General features: G+C 38.9%; 1 protein-coding gene across 1 annotated transcript in view; it reads left to right on the top strand.

The window, feature by feature from the left end:
• LOC150079616 (voltage-gated inwardly rectifying potassium channel KCNH6-like) overlaps positions 1–16,910 on the top strand; it is a 597,553-nt gene that overhangs the window by 530,890 nt on the left and 49,753 nt on the right. The window contains exons 15-16 of the mRNA XM_090383538.1: positions 7,649–7,861; positions 16,444–16,786. Of these exons, the coding sequence (XP_090239664.1) occupies positions 7,649–7,861; positions 16,444–16,786 (556 nt within the window). The remainder of the gene's footprint in view (positions 1–7,648; positions 7,862–16,443; positions 16,787–16,910) is intronic.

Genomic DNA, 16,910 nt, shown 5'->3' with positions numbered 1-16,910 from the left:
TATTGTGTATGCAGAGTGTAATTGCTTGTATTCTTCGGTCTGTTTGCTGAAGGAAAAACTCTAATTTCCGGAATAAAAAACCACGCGATCTCACCTGAGACCGGTTTAGTTCAGTAACACTGTTAAAAAAGCCCATGAAAAGTCTTTCCATCTTTAATGGAATTCGAACTCAGACCTTTACTCAACTCTTCAGAGCTTTATACATCTCAATCAGGTCTTCCCTTAGATGTCTAGTTGTCAAAATTTGCAGTCCATACCCGGTCTGCAAATTTTTGCGGAAATTATGCGGTCTTAGGGAAACATGTCATGGAGCAGCTCTGTATGATATATGCAGAGCTGTCCATTAATTTTCAAGCCTAAAGGTTTGAAAATTCACCGCATAGTATCATGTAAGGAATTCAATGAAATTTAATCTTGTGATTTTGTCTTAAAAAGTTAGTGGGAGTGCAAATATTGTAGTTTTCTGGATGTTCTGCGCTCCAGTCTTCCGTACTGTACAATTAAATTTTCAGTCAGCTATTTCTTTGTAGTTCCGCTGCTGTTGTTACCTAAAAACCCATGGTAACCAAAAATCTATAGAAGCATTTTGGCTTCTATAGAAATCCACAGAAGCCAAAATGCTTGCATAGCATTCTTTTCAGTAGCAATTACAATATTTTATTTTCATTCTTTAAATATCGATATCTTTAACTGTGGTTCATTGAATATGCCTTCTTTCACTTTCTCTTCAAAAGAAGAGAAAGCTTTGGATATAAGCACTTGTATCCAAAGCTCTGACAAACTATTTCCTTATCTTAATGTGAAATTATGGCAGCAACACCTTGCCAGTTTGTACCAGCATATTGTTAATTGTATTGTATTTATGAGGCTTTAATCCCATGTTTGGCAGGCCATTCTGTTCTAATAATATAGTTCTGGGCTGTTTTTCTGCTGTCCCAAAAATGAAGGAAGTAAAAATAATTGGCGTAACCACTTTACATTTGAAGAAGAAATACTAGTATCCCGAAATTCTCACAGATAGCATGAATTTCAGAGTTGATCTTCTCATCAAACGCCCCACCTTTCGTAGAAATTGAAATTTATTTTCTTCGTGGAGAAAAACATCCTTCAGATTCTTTGAGTGGCGATTAAGAGAATTCACTCTGCTAATTTGTAATAAACTTCAAAGAGAACATTCACAACTGAGCAACAACACAAAGAATTAGAAACTAGATAAAAATATCTTAAGGTGACATACCCTTCCCTTTAGGTAGATGTATTGCAGATAGTGTCCGATACCTGCCTTTCTTTTAGACGAGATGTCAAGGGCTGTGCATTGGATTTGGTGACACCGAAGTTCCTAAGTTCCATATATGCGGAAATATGGAGATTAACTACATGGAATGGGCAAGTAAGCGTCAATGCCTTATTATGGGTGATTTCAATTTGCCTCTAATTGATTGGAGTAAATGGGAAGGAAACTCGACATGGGGAACAAAATTTTTAAATCAACTAGATGACTGTTATTTGTATCAACATGTCAGGGAAAGTACTAGAGAAAAGAATATCCTAGACCTCATCATCACACATGAATCAGATGACATAACAGGGCTGACAGTAGAGGAACCAGTAGCAGGAAGTGATCACGGAGTTCTACGGTGGATGATGACGAGAGAGGTAGCAGAAGTAAAAGGCAAAGGAATGGGTTTTAATTTCAGAAAAGGAAATTACGATGCCTTAAGGTACTACATGGCCTCTATTAACTGGGTAGATATCGCGCAGAGAATGAATACATTTGAACTGTGGTACGCTTTTAAAACATTAATCACCGATGCCTTGAATGCGTATATACCATTAAAAAAATACTCCACGAGAAGGGTTCCAAGTTGGATGAATAGTGAAGTTGCCGCATTACTTGAGCAGAAAAAGGTGGCATGGAAACGTTACAGAGCAATAAAAAGTACTGAAGCCTATAACAGCTACAAGGTGATGTGTAATAGAGCCACAGAAAAGGTTCGACAGGCAAAGGCAGTTTATGAGAAATCACTAGCAAACAGAGCAAAGAGGGGGGATAAAGAATTCTTCACATATATAAATGCCAAGAAGAGCAGGACAAACCAGATCGGACCTTTACGTAAGGGAAAGGGGATAGTAATAAATACACCAGCTGCCGTTGCAGATGAACTCAACAGTTATTTTGCATCGATATTTACAAATGAAAAGCCTTTTGTGGCAATGGGAAATTGTGGGAGCGAAGTTAAAAAATATGTAATTAATGATATTGAAATTTCGCAAGATTATTTAATGAAAAAACTTTCAAGCCTACAGACTAGTAAGGCTCCTGGAGTTGATGGAATATACCCTATAATCTTGAGAGAGGCGGCAAGCGAGTGCATTGAACCACTGAGGCTGGTTATGCGAGCATCACTAGACTCTGGGGAGATTCCCTTGGATTGGAAAAGTGCAAATGTATCTCCCATACATAAGGGTGGCTCTAAAAGTGAAGTGGGAAATTATCGACCTGTCAGTCTGACTTCAGTAGTAGGGAAAATCATGGAGGCATTGATCAAGGGTGGAATTCAGGATCATTTGGATCGAATTGAAATTCTCAAGGATACTCAGCATGGTTTTGTAAAGGGAAAATCATGTTTAACAAATCTGGTTCGCTATTTCGAAAGGGTCACTCACGAGCTGGATTTAGGGAATAATTTCGACATTGTTTATTTAGATTTCAGCAAAGCTTTTGACTCAGTCCCACATGAGCGGTTGCTTTATAAGCTGGAACAGGTTGGAATCACTGGAAAAATCCTTAGATGGATAGAAGGATGGCTTCAGGGCAGGAGGCAGAGGGTTGTGATAAATGGCTATTCCTCAGATTGGGTTGATGTAAGAAGTGGGGTTCCCCAAGGATCAGTATTAGGACCACTGTTGTTTTTAATTTTCATAAACGACATTGATGAAGGGATAGAGGGCGTGATGTCTAAATTTGCAGATGATGTTAAAATTGGTAGAGTAGTTAATGATCACTGTCAAGCTGAGCTTCTTCAGAGAGACCTAGATAGACTTCAAGAATGGTCAGAAAAATGGCAGCTGTGCTTTAATCCAACAAAGTGTAAGGTATTACACCTGGGAAACAGTAATCCCAAAATAACTTATTCACTTGGTGGAGTTCAACTAAACCCAGTACTGGAGGAAAGGGACTTGGGTGTTACGATACGGTCAGACATGAAATTCTCTGAGCATTGTAAACAGGTTGCAAGGAAGGCCCATGGTGTCCTATCGATGATCTATCGAACTTTTGCAAGTAGAGATAGGGACGTGATAATCCCATTATATAAGGCCTATGTTAGACCACACTTGGAATACTGTGTTCAAGTATGGAGACCGCACCTAAAGAAAGACATCGAGCTTCTTGAAAGGGTGCAAAGAAGGGTAACTCGCCTGGTGAGATCGGCAAAAGGGCGTCCGTATGAAGAAAGACTTCGAATATGTGGGTTGCAGAGTTTGGAAACTAGACACCTTAGGGGAGATTTGATTGAGGTGTTTAAGGCTCTGAGAGGCATCAGTAAAATGAATGAGGACAAAATTTTCAAGATTATAAATGATGCTAGAACTAGGGGACATAAATTCAAGTTACGCGGGGAAATGTTTAGATTGGACTGCAGGACGTTTTATTTTAGCCAGCGAGTTATAAATTACTGGAATAAGTTGCCTTCATGGGTGGTAGAGGCCGACAGTTTGTGGAAATTCAAAGGTCATCTGGATAGTACTTTCGGGTAAGGGAAGCGCATAGGATGATAGGATTAATTTCCTTTTTATTTAATTTTTAATTTCATTTTTATTTAATTTTTAATTTCATTTTATTATTTTTATTTATTTATTAATTATTATTATTTATTTATTTATTTAATTTTTGTTTTTATCATTGTTTTGTTCGGATATTTTTTTTTTTTTTTTTTTTGGCTGGTGCAGCATAAGCCATAGGCTTTCTTGCACCATACGGCCGTTACTAATACTAATACTAACTTGAGCATGCTCGTTGTTCACTAGATGAATCCTCCATCTCTGAAGTTTCTTCTACGGAAAGCGGATTGGAAGTTGTAAAACTTCACTTTATAGCACTACTCAATAGAAGATAATATAAGTTTCTCTGATATGTAATATTACTTCGGTCTAGCCTTATTTTACATTGGATTATCCATCATACATGTATAAAAGTAGCAGTCATCATGGTGGTTAGTGGATTCTCTACAAATTCAAGGAACCTCCAAAGTATACACTCGCTTCTGGCTATCACATAGCCATCCTAATATTGATCGGGAATTATCACAACAGTAGTGAGGTGCCCATGACATGTTTCGATCACCCACAAGACCACCTCAGAGCGAAGCTACGCAGAGGTTTTTTGATCTCTCTCAAGCGAAAATAAATTCATACACATTGTAGTAGTAGTAGTAATGGGGGCATGTGATGCAAGAAAGCAAGTGTATGAGCTTATGTAGCATCAGCCAAAAAAACAACAAAAAAAAACCCAATTTCACATATCCATTCCCTCTAAAAGTTTGTCCAGTTCCTCCTTCAATTTATTTAAGCTATCAACTTCGACAACGACAGATGGAAGTTTGTTCCAGCAATTAACCACCCGCTGGCTAAAGGCAAATTTCAGCACATCTATTCTACAACTATCTTTACTCAATTTGTAAATTTCGTTATGCGGGGGCCAGTGTAGCCGCACCGGTTGCAGATGCCTAACGTTGATTCTTGATAGTCATTCCAAACTATGCTTCATATGCACTGCAAAACCAAAACTTGGTACCATCTAAAATCTCCTGCTTGAATCAATGATTCAACGAAAGATCTATTTATTTATATATCATCTCCTCACGCCACCTAACTAGAAGGTGGATAATATATCTCTATACATTTAGGACATGTCATGTTTTTACTATTATTTACAATTTTCTAATACAGTATTTAAATACTGTATTAGAAACTGTACTAAATACCGTACTGTACTAATACTACTGTACTGTACTAAATACTGTACTAAATACTTAACTGTACTATTAAATACTGTACTAAATACTTAACTGTACTATTAAATACTGTACTAAAAACTGCAAGTTTTTAAAAACTTGCAGTTTACAAAATAATTTATCAAAAAATGTAGATAATAAACTCAGCCAGTTAATACTTATTAGTAAACAGTTTCCACTACAAACTTCTATACGTTTTATTAATATTATTTCTTTCTATATCCTTTCTATTTCTTTCTATTATTTCTTTCTATATCTGAAAGCACACATAAACCTTATAATTTATATTAACTTAAATGTATTTTTGTAGCTTATGTAAAAATTTGAAGAGTCAATGTCTGATTTCTCCCAAACATCGTAAATTTTCAGTAACCCTCGGGGATAGCACAGTGGATATAATTACCGTTCTCCCACACATAGTGAAAAAAGTCTGAGTTTGAATTCCGTCAATGCCACGAGGAATTTTTATGGGTGGCTGAGTTAGTCGGTCTCAGGCGAGGGTTGCATGGTCTTTTTCTCCTGGGAAACTAGGGTTTTTTTTTTTTTTCAAGCAAAAATGCAAATCGACAACAAGAACACACGCAATTTACAGTCGTAATATGTACATACTGTGCAATATGGTCGCTGATGTGCCTGAAATCTTTAACAACATAACATTCTTAAAAAACGGTATCATATATAAATATGCAAAAATCAGTGAAGACATGTTGTTGCGGCTTCGGGTGTTGTATGTGCTTAGTATCAAGAGGAGTGTTTGAAGTAAATAGTCGACGATTTGGAAATCAGCTGTAATTTAGCATTCACTAAACCAACATATAAACATTATGTGTCAACTTATTGCATCTGGTAATAACTTGAACTAATAATAATGAAGTTGTTATTAGTTCATTTATACGTTGGTTTAGTGAATGCTAAATGTGTATATATACGAGATGTGGTAATAAAATTCCCAGATATGGCTGTTGCGGTTATGTTCAATGAGTTTGAAAATAAACGGAAGTCGTATATTGCAGTTCAAACTTCCTCCAGCAGATGGTGGTACAGAAATTGTCCAGTATGCTGACAGGTTGCAAGTAATAAGCAGTTTCACTAATAGCGTTAACGTTCCGTGTCACGATTTAGCTATGAAGCAACGATCGAAAATCTGTTTTGCTTTAAACTGGGAATATCTGCAACAGAAACATGTGAAATTTTGAAAACTGTTTATGGTGATGAAACGTTAAGTCTTACCAGTGTGTTTGAATGGTATAAGCGATTCAAAGATTGACGTGATGAAGTTCGCGATGACCCAAGAGATGGGCGTCCGTCAACTTCTCGGAATAAGGACAGAGTTGCTAAAGTTGGAGGAATTGTGGCAAGAGAACGTCGTTTGAATGTCACAATGATGGCGGATGAGTTGGATATGAATAATGAGACGATTCACCAAATTCTGCATGAAGATTTAGGGAAAAGGAAGGTTTGTGACGAAGAGCCTTACGAGTGAGCAAAAGCAACGAAGCGTATCATCATGCGAAGACTTCATCCAGACTTTTCAAGACAATCCAAATTTCCTCGACTGTATTATCACTGGAGATGAGCGTTGGGTGGTTCAATACGACCCAGAGACGAAGCGTCAGAGCATGTAGGGGACTTCAAAATCATCACCAAGGCCCAAAAAGTTTAGTTTACAGAAGTGCAGGATCAAGACGATCAAGCTGATCATTTTTTTCGACAAACGGGATTTGATTCACACGGAATTTGTACCTGAAGAGGGAGAGAGTCGATGCTGCATTCTACTTACAGATGCTCCAAAGACTATTGAAGAGTATTTCCCGGGTAAGGCTGCAATTTCGAGAGAAAGGCTGCTGGTTCCTTTTGCACGACAGTGCCCCCACCCATTCCGCACTTGTGAAGACTTTTCTGATGAAACATGGCATTGTACAGCTCAACCATAAAACCTACTCACCCGATCTGGCACCAGCGGACTTCTTCCGCTTTCCCAAGGTGAAAACTAGCTTCAAAGAAAAGAGATTTCAGGGTGTTGAGGACATGGAGAAAAACGTAATCGCCAAACTGCACGTCATCTTACTGGAACCTTCGTTGACTCTTTTCAGAAACTTTTAGAACGGTGTAATAAGTGCATTTCATCAGGTGGTGATTATTTTGAATAAAAATATAACCATTTTTGAGCTCCATCACTTTGTGTTCTTTTTATTGCACCTGTCCTGGAACTTTATTGCCACAACTCGTAAACATACTAGAAAACATCATCTCTGTTTATAAGAATATGTTCACTGAAATGAAGTACAATCACCTAAGCAAATTTAAAAGTTTGCGATTACGATATAGAAGAATACAACTCCCTGGGCTATTCAAGCTGAAGTAAAAATAATCAAAACTTTTTTAAATAAGCTTTCTGCTTAATTTTCATTGATTCATATCGAAGACTTTTTTATTCAGACTTTAAAATTCTGATTTAATTTTCTTATAATTATCTTTTCCAGCTGCAAGGATTTTAGAATATTTAATTCTTGTCTTCTTTCTACATTTCATTCTGTTTATTACCCTTAATTACAGTCTGTAAAAAGCACGAATACAATAATAATTTTAAATGTAAAATGGATTTTAAAAAAGCAGTACTGTTTTTTTTTCAGGTGCCCTATCAGCGGTTACTACCCTGACTAGTGCTGTCCTCGGAGCGTCTCCAGGGATGCTCCCACATTCTCGGTCTACAAGTCCTACTGTAAAGATGGAAAAAGGAGATAGCACACATGAAAAAAGTGAAGCCTCTGTAACACCTCCACGATCAGTGAGTGGCCATCTTGAACAGAAGGAGAAAATGCCTCTTTTGGATGCTGCTGAACGAAGTAAGGGCTTATTTCATTAGGCTGTTGTAAATATAGAACAGCTCTTTAAAACTAAATACTTCCTCGCAATATTTAATACGAATTGCGCTTTTATCTGCACTTTATACATAACATTAATTATTAGGAGTGTCTATAGCTATAGATTATAATTACCTGTCAAACCATTCTACTAGTTAACTGTTAGACGAACTCAGATAACCATTGTTTTTTAGGCGATTATAACCAAATGAGACTCTGGGTTTATTGTATTGCAACAACTGAATTAATAGTCTGGTTTTTAGTACAAAATTGCCTCGTGGTAGTACAGTTGTTAAGATCGCCATCCTCTCCATACCGGGTAGAAAAGACCTGTGTTCAAGTCCCGTCGATGATGGAAGGAATTTTATGAGCCTTTTTTCACAACGTGGCTGAGTTAGTCGGTCTCAGGCGACGGTAGCATGGATTTTTCCCACCGGAAACTCGGGTTTTTTTGTCCAACAAACAGAAAATCGCCCTCAGACATGCGGGGAACACACGCAATTTATAGACAATGTGCGCAGAGTAATGTGGTTTTAGTCGCCGATGCTCCTAAACCCTACTACAACAACAGTTACAAAATTGGTCACCTCTAAGAAGCTTTCGTTGGAAGTAGTGGCTCTCATTTGAAAAGGTTCAAATTCGAATTTCGTCGTAACATAAACAGTAGCCTTCAAATTTCCCCAGAGATAAAAACTGAACAGTTCTAGGCCGTATGACTTTGAAGGTTGTTCCACTGTACTGCGTTAACTAATATTAGAAATTGTTTTAGGCGTACACTTTAGCTACCTTCATCTTCATGGCGTTAGCTTGACACCTGTTTTTCGCATTTAATAAAGATGGTTTCATTTGGCATACAAAAGTATTCTTAAAAGTTGATATTTCAATGAATGAAAATAAACATTTTCACTAATTCAAATTATCGGTTATCATCACCAGTAGGGCTACTTCTACAGATTTACCTCTCCATGAACATAACAGTTTAATTTCAAGAAATCCATGTTTTTAAGGATATGCGCATTCTATTTCCTGCTCCGAATATACCATTGCTGTTCTTCAAATATGCCTCTGGGGTTGAGAATATTCACGTTCACAATAACTGTACAATCCTACACCAACCGTTATTAAATAAATTAGATTTGTGTTGTATTAAGATAATAATAATAAAAATGAAATGAAATAAATAGAATGAATAATATAATTACACTGGATAAAACTGATAAAATAAGATAACTGTCTGTACAATAAACATATAAAATTTTAAAATACAATAAAATAAAATAAAACAATGTAGATAAAACACCAATAAAAGCGATAAAATACCGAAGCTTTCAGAAACATCCGCTTCCTTTTTCAACAGTGAAGATTATCGTACATCCTTAAACATCAGCAGGTTCAAGGGCAGCATTTATTTAATAACGGTTGGTGTAGGATTGTACAATTATTATGAACCATTGCTTGTTATCTTTATGAAAGTTACAACAATGCGGTATTTGGTTCAGCATATTCATTTATCTAGCTCATACATTGTATTTTTAGACATACTTTATCTCGGTTACAGGAATATATCCAATTTTCTTAATCATCCAGACATACCTAAACGTATCCTAAACTTTTTTCATATCCTAAACATGTATTGGAATCTGCCGATTCCAATACATGTTTAGGATATGACAAAATAATTTGGTTTCAGGATCAGAATGATAAATCAAATCCTCCAATTTTGAATCTGTTCCAAAAGTGCTATTAATTTCAGCAGTCCAGTTGCCTTTTCTTCATCGATCAGCCTTCATGGCATCCACATTGTACATGCCATTTCAGCTACAAACGGTCAAAAAATATTGAACTCTTGTAATAATAATAATAATAATAATAATAATAATAATAATAAATCTACAAAACTCCAGGAAGCCGCGATCCTGTAGGATAATCAGAGTTCCTCTAGAAATAATAATAGCCGCACGTAACAACCACCCCATGTACCGGTGTCCGTCGGGGGAATAGAAAAACCTAAGTAGTAAAAAGAAGATAATACTAAGAAGAAGAAGAAGAACCCCACTGTACACTATGCTCAATAACAGCAAGTATGGATATACCCGAAAAGAAGAGAGGATGGACCTGTATACCCTCTTTCACCTGACTTACATGGATGACGTCAAACTCTATGCAGAAATCGAGAATCAACTCCAACAGCTACTCCGGATCACCGAAGAGTTCAGCACTAACATCACGATGCAATTTTGCCTAGACAAATGCAAGACCATAGATTGCAATAATAACATCTGCCGGGCGAAACTACCAGCTGACGACCTGTGAAGAGATTTAAGCCATGACAGAGGGAGAGACCTACAAATATCTGGGGATGACACAGGCTCACCGGTTAGAACACAAGGAGATTAAGACCGTCTGACTGAGAAATACCATCAGAGACTGAGAAGCTTGCGAAAATCAAAGCTGAATGGCGGGAACACTGTCACAGCCATAAATGCTTACGCAATCCCAGTATTAACGCACTCCTACGGATTGGACCAACACCGAGCTGGAGGATATTATGAGATCGACCAGGACAATGATGGCAAAGAGCCCCGAACTCTACACGATGTCGGCCATCGAGAGACTGACTATATCCCGGAAAGAAGGAGGGAGGAGACTAACTGACCTTATTGAACAAGAGAAGAAAGTGATTGATAACCTGCCAGGAAAACACATCACCAGTCTACCAAGCTATAATAAAGATAGACAAACGGCACAAACCACTCACTCAACCGTAACAAATTTTTGTTGGCTTTTTTCACACCATAACCGAGTTAGTGTTAGTAATAATATTATAGTGGAAATGGTAAAAGGAAGCAAACTTATACATCAGCAAACAAAACACACTTCCCGCATTACCTGCTCGACCCCTATAATAATTTATGTAGTTCTTATTCTTATTATTATTATTACTTAATTCCCTCTCAGGAAACGCGAGAGGTAGCCTTAAAGTATGCCCTGAACGAGCAACATGATGGAGCATCACTCCATGGAGGTCATCCTTTGATGAGTCCTGAAGCAGGTGTGTGTACCCTGCAAGACCCGTACCGTCACGATTTTTAGGACGGAGGCCTAAGGTCTGGGGATAAGAGGCGGAGGCAGGGCTCCAAACTCCTCTATGTAAAATGGTAGCAGTAGATACTACCAGATTAAAGCCAGTTAGATCTCTGATTTGTTCTTTGAGATTATTATTGGTATCCTCATACCTTGCCTTTAAACGATCCGATACATCTAGGTCGTGGCCATGTCCAACGACTTGCGCATCAATAATATGAGCGCTTTGTGCATTAAAGCACACTATGTCAGGTTTCCTTAGACCTTGGTCAGTTTGATAGTGCAGTTTCTTCAATACGATCCAAGCCTTCTGAGATGGTCGATTTTTTAAGATGTCGACTATGGCATTATGTCTCTTGACTCTCATTCCGTGGGTCCGGTGACATCGTAACGTCATGTGAGCTAAGGTTTCAGTCGCCTGGCAACCCGCTCTACAGGCAGTGTTTTTATTCCTTCCTCTGGAATTCCTTTCCAGGGTCGGAAGAACATTGATTCTGGTTTTGATTATATCAATGTACTCATGCCCTGTAAGGAGACGGATGCCGTCGCTCACCCATCACTGTTGGGACTTCACCATATGAGAAGTTTTGAGAGCATTGCCATCACAGGAACCGTGAAGGAGGTCTTTCCATCTATGTATGACCTTGCTTACCGAGTCAATAATTAGGTGCTGGTCTACTTTCGGCAATTTTACGTATGGTATAGGACGAAGATGTTTCGAGTCCTAGCAGCCGATTTCGTTTGAAAATAGTGATTAACCATCTCATAGAAAGAATGCCAAGTACCCCCATCTATTACATCAGCATGAAAGTAAGCCGTCGGCACATCTTTGGGTAGGCGCATCCAAGTCCGGATTGCCGTCCTGACCTGAATGTCAAGCTTGTTTAATAACCCAGCCGTAATGTGCCCCAGTATTAACTTATGATAGAGACTTGGCAAGACAGACTAAGGATGAATAGCCGCTGTTGTGGTATCAAGGGAGGCTTTCCTGAGTTTGGTTAAGGAGACACCCAGGTTGCATCCCACACTAGTTCTTCCATAGGGTGAAAAATCTACCCCTAAATACTTCCATATAGTCTCAATTGGAACAGATGGAAGTTCAGTGTTGCTCAATAGGAATTTAACGTCCTGGACTTTGATTTTCTTTTCGCACCCAGCTGGGACGAGAGAAAACGTCCAAGGTTTAGAGAGGTTGATGGCCAAGCTCCGCTTCTTGAAGATGTTAAAGGCCTGGTCAAGAATCCTCTGTAGGCCACCTTTAGTGGACCCCATCAAAATCAGGTCGTCGGCGAAAGGCATTGCATTAATTTTCTGCTCCTGCAGGGTAAAGCCTATATGGGAAGGGAGCTCTTTTAAGAGCAAATCCACAGCCAAGTTGAACAGTAAGGGGGATAGGGATCCCCTTGTCGCACACCTCTCGTTGGTCTGATGAGGTAGTTCTTTACCTGCGACTCTTAGACTAGTACAACAGCTCTCCTGCAAGGAGATAATATAATTCATAAGGAAATAGGAAAGCCTTTCCTTTGCAAAGTTTCTATAACGAAAAGGCATTCGACCAAGTAGCTCATGAAGCGGTCACGCTTCATGAGCTACTTGGTCGAATGCCTTTTGTATATCTATCGATGCCAAGTATAGAGGTCTCAAATCCTGCCTGGCTTTGTGCATGATGCCGGAGAGAAGATCAACATTCTTGGCGCAGCCGTCCGCGGGTGTGAAGGCTTGCTGCCGATGGGCAAAGCGAATCAACTTCAAAATCCTCCTGTTCAGGACCTTATGGTAAAGTCTCACCACCAAAGAAGCCACGGTTATAGGGAGGTAGTCACCGGGCGAGGTGGGTTCACCCTTCTTAGGGATGAAGATCGTATACGCCGTAAGAAGAGATTCAGATACAGTATCCAATAGTAGAAAAATATGTAACAAGTCAATGAGGACTTGTATAGGAATACTCTTGAATTGTTTAGGACTGATCCCGTCGGGCCCAGGGCTGGCAGACAGAGCCGGGGGTAAGCCTCCCGGAGCTCTGTAGGACTGATGGGCTTGTAAATTTGAGCCTTAAGCTGCTCGTCCTCTGTGCAAGTGGGCAAGGGCACCCTTGTTTCCGATGGTTCGTCTGGAGAACTGAAAACCGCCGTCCAGAACTTCTTGAACTCATCGAAATTTTCAGCCAAAGGAGCTGCTGCCGCACCGTCCAAGATAGTATGAGCGCATTGCTTTCAGTTTTTACCATAAAGCTTCTGGATCTTGGCATACTCTAGCTTCCTGAGTTTCCTCCGGGACAGTTTAGAGTTTCCATCATCATTGGTCATAGGCCTTCTTTGAGGTCTTAGTGTGTTAGAAGACATAAAATTGATTCGAAAGTATCTATCGAGCTGTTGAACGTCAAGACGCCCATCCAATGCTTCAGCCATGAGGCTTTTCAATATTCGATGATTGTAACCAGTGTCTAGTTGCTCGACTAGAGAGCGAAACATAGCTTTCCTGAAGGTTTGGACTCCTCTTCAGGTCCGCACTCCCATACTTCTTCCTGTGGTAAACTAGTCGGTATATTTCACACAGAGGGAGCTCTGTGTTAAATATACTTCATACACGTCATACACCTTAAATTTATTCATGCTACCCGCTTCCAAAAAAAAGATTGCTGCACAACTAGAATCTGCAATTTTCAGGACAGAAGCCTTTCTTGGTAGGGGTGCCTTTGTTGCCCACGCTAATCCTGTTACTCTTCTCTGCACCAGGTCTAACAGATCCACACCCTTCCTAAAATAAGATTTCAGATCTGTATGCAATACTCACAATGGGATAATCACCTTATCCCTGCTGGAGAAATCCTATATATCATTTACGCGTATCATTGATTTGATATCATACATTTCCAGGCGCCTCCGTAGCCAGGTGGGTAGGAGCAGCAGTGCGTAGGACACGCTTCTTGATTATACCGGGGTTCGAGCCCGTCACCACCAAATACAGAGGATGCGGAAAGGTCAGGGAATGACCACCGCATATCCCGGAGCAATATGGCCTTAGTTGCTAATGCTCCTAAAAACCAAATAACAAACAAACAAATCATACATTTCCTGTATCGAAAAACCCCTTAATCTAGTAAAACAATTACCCCCGGATCTTTATGCTTTTCAAAATTGCTATATCATTCTGGAATTACTGCTGTCCCTATGCAGTACCCTGCATTTGTCAATGTTAAACTTCAATTGTCACTTCCCAGCCAATCTGCCTAATTTTTTGAGTAATTGGTTTTGGGCGAGGGTAATTTCCTCGATGAAATTCTCGTTTTTCATCAGGCAAACGAGTGAAATTCTGGTGAAAAACCAGGATTTCACCGAACAGGCAAATGTTCATGAAATACTTGCAATTTTGCAAAGAGACGGTATACTGACACCCCTTGTAATTAGTTATCTAGGTGCAATTTCAAAAACAACAAGCTAAATAAAATCATTGGCTTGTTCTCTGCGTCATACACATAGTATAACAACTGCCACTGAGACATCTCTATTTGCTGATTTTTTACAACACAAACAAAATTTGACTCGTCAATCTGCTTTGTATAGAGTTTAAAACAATTATCAAAGTTATATTAACAATATTTATGCATCTTTGGATATAAAAGATCAAAATCATTTATACAGAAGAGTTTATTAGAGTTTATTTTACAATGAAATATACATTGTAAGCAAAACAAAGTATGAAAGAAAACTCTAGAGTTTGGGAGAATAATAAAAAGTAATAAATAAATTGTATAAAGCAAGGAACATAAAATAAACCATCAGAAAGAAACTTTCCTACAATTAGAGTATGATGTTGTGGTGAATCAAAGCTAAATATCCCATTTCCATAGGATCACTGGAAAATCTGTTGAGGTTGGAATCCATTTGTTGGACAATATCAAGCATCTCGTTTGGAATAAATCTGGCCGTAAGATAGAATCTTCTCTTAAAGTTACTATACCTCGCCGGTTTCTGGTGAAGGCCTCTCGCCAGGAACCAGCACATGTTAAGATATTTGAGATGCACTTATAGTTGAATATTTAGGCTGTTAGGCAAGCTGAAGTTACGAGCTTTTATGAGAAAGTATTATCCGTTTATTTAAAGTAACAAGTGTTTGCTTTCACCTCTTATACACAGCCGACCGGCTAGAAGGGTGAACAAAAATGAAAGAATTACAGTTATTTCAATATAAGAAGGATGTACAAAAAAGCACGATTACAGTTATTTACAATATTTACACAAAACAAGTGCGTATATTTACAATAGCAACAGCCACAGGGACATGATCAAATTAGAAACTGATAAATAAATAAATAAATTTTCTGTTTATACTCCGAGACGACCACACACGGTCAAAGAAGTTCACAAGGTAGAGAGAGAATACAAGAAACAGCACCGTATTTATCACTCACGGGCTTGAACCCTGGTCACTCAAGGCACGTGTAAAGTTGGTGCGATTAGAATTGGCATTGAACAAATAAGTCCAATCGATTATTTCCTCTAATCCGATCAGGGTTCGATAGCGTCATGTCCAGATATCCTAAATAGCAGTGTAAGGATGTTTCAAAGTTGTGGCGCAGCCCGAAAATATTGAATTCCGGGTAGATAAGGCGTTCAGCTAAGGGATGAACTCATTGCCCCTCAAAGTAATTAAATGCTCACGAACGATGGTAGTCTGAGGTAAAAGCAGAACATAGACCTGAATTAAGTGAAGAATTTATATTATATTCCTTAATATAAGTCTGGATACATCAAAGGCTGTGGATAGGGTTTCCTTTTAGTTAACTTGGGAGAAGCATTGTGCCTTTAAGATGCCAACTCCTCCTCCTCCTCGTTTAGCTGACCTGCTCTGTTTGAAACCAAGCTATCAAACTACTACTACTACACATTCGCTTAAGTCCCTGCCCTCACTGGCAGCTGTGATTGCGATCGCTGACCTTTCCCCTCTGTGTGGAAAAGGCCTGCCAATATTCTCTCTAGTACAGGAGGAATGTTTTAATTGACTTTTTCACAGCGTGGCCAAATCTATCGATTTCCGGCGATAGCGTTGCGTGGTTTTGTCTCGAAAACTGGAGTTTTTCATCCGAAAAAAAAATTGACCATACAATACACGCAGTATACAAACTCAGTACAGTGACCTAGTTGCTTTGGCCAAAAAAACAAAATAAAATTATAAAAAAAATAATGATAATAATAAATAACAGTAACAATAGCGTACTTTCCTAGTTAGGCAACCTAAATCTAGTTAATTACAAAGATAATTAGTGAACTAAGTATTGTATCAATATTGATCTTTGCTTGAGTAATTTTTACAGGGCTGCATTTCTCGAATTCACTTGTTTCGTAGATATATCTGCTGCTTTCTGTTTCATTAATTTTCATTAATAAGGTATCAGAGTTAAATTCTAATTAAATAGACGCTCAGTGAAAACCTTTTCTTTCAAATAAATAGTAAATAATTTTCTAAAGATATATCTGCAGTCTCTCACACAGGTTCTGCTGCATCCACTCCAGGCTCTAGTAAACTGCTCAGTCCAACGGGTGTCTCTGCCAATTTGTCTGTTCCGCCTTCGGCACCAGCTGATGAAATGGCACGAAGACCGAGGTCAGGACCGGGACGCTTAATATCCTCTGTCAGTCCAGCGGTACGTACTTCAAGTAGTGGACCGCGTTCTAGTTCCAGTATGACCATTCCCATGTCCTGTAGTTCAGGTAATGGACCCAGTCCAGGAGACGAAATTACTTCACCCCATCAGCAGCCTTTTCCCCTTCCCGGTCGAACCGATACTCACGTCCTAGAAGCAAAATTAGATAACCTCAGTAGGTACGTCTGTTAACTTAAAGTTTCGCTAACTCAGGTTTAATGATTCAGTTTTTCTTTGTTTAGATCCAGCTCTCTGGGTTTCAAAATGTCCGACTCCCTGCAATGCATGTGTACGTAAGGGAAA

This window comes from Mastigoproctus giganteus, chromosome 10 (genome assembly GCF_048544385.1).
Source record: "Mastigoproctus giganteus isolate SK-2022 chromosome 10, ASM4854438v1, whole genome shotgun sequence".
Taxonomy (NCBI): Eukaryota; Metazoa; Arthropoda; class Arachnida; order Uropygi; family Thelyphonidae; genus Mastigoproctus; species Mastigoproctus giganteus.
The sequence above is the reverse complement of the archived record's forward strand: the minus strand, read 5'-3'. Positions and strand labels throughout refer to the sequence as shown.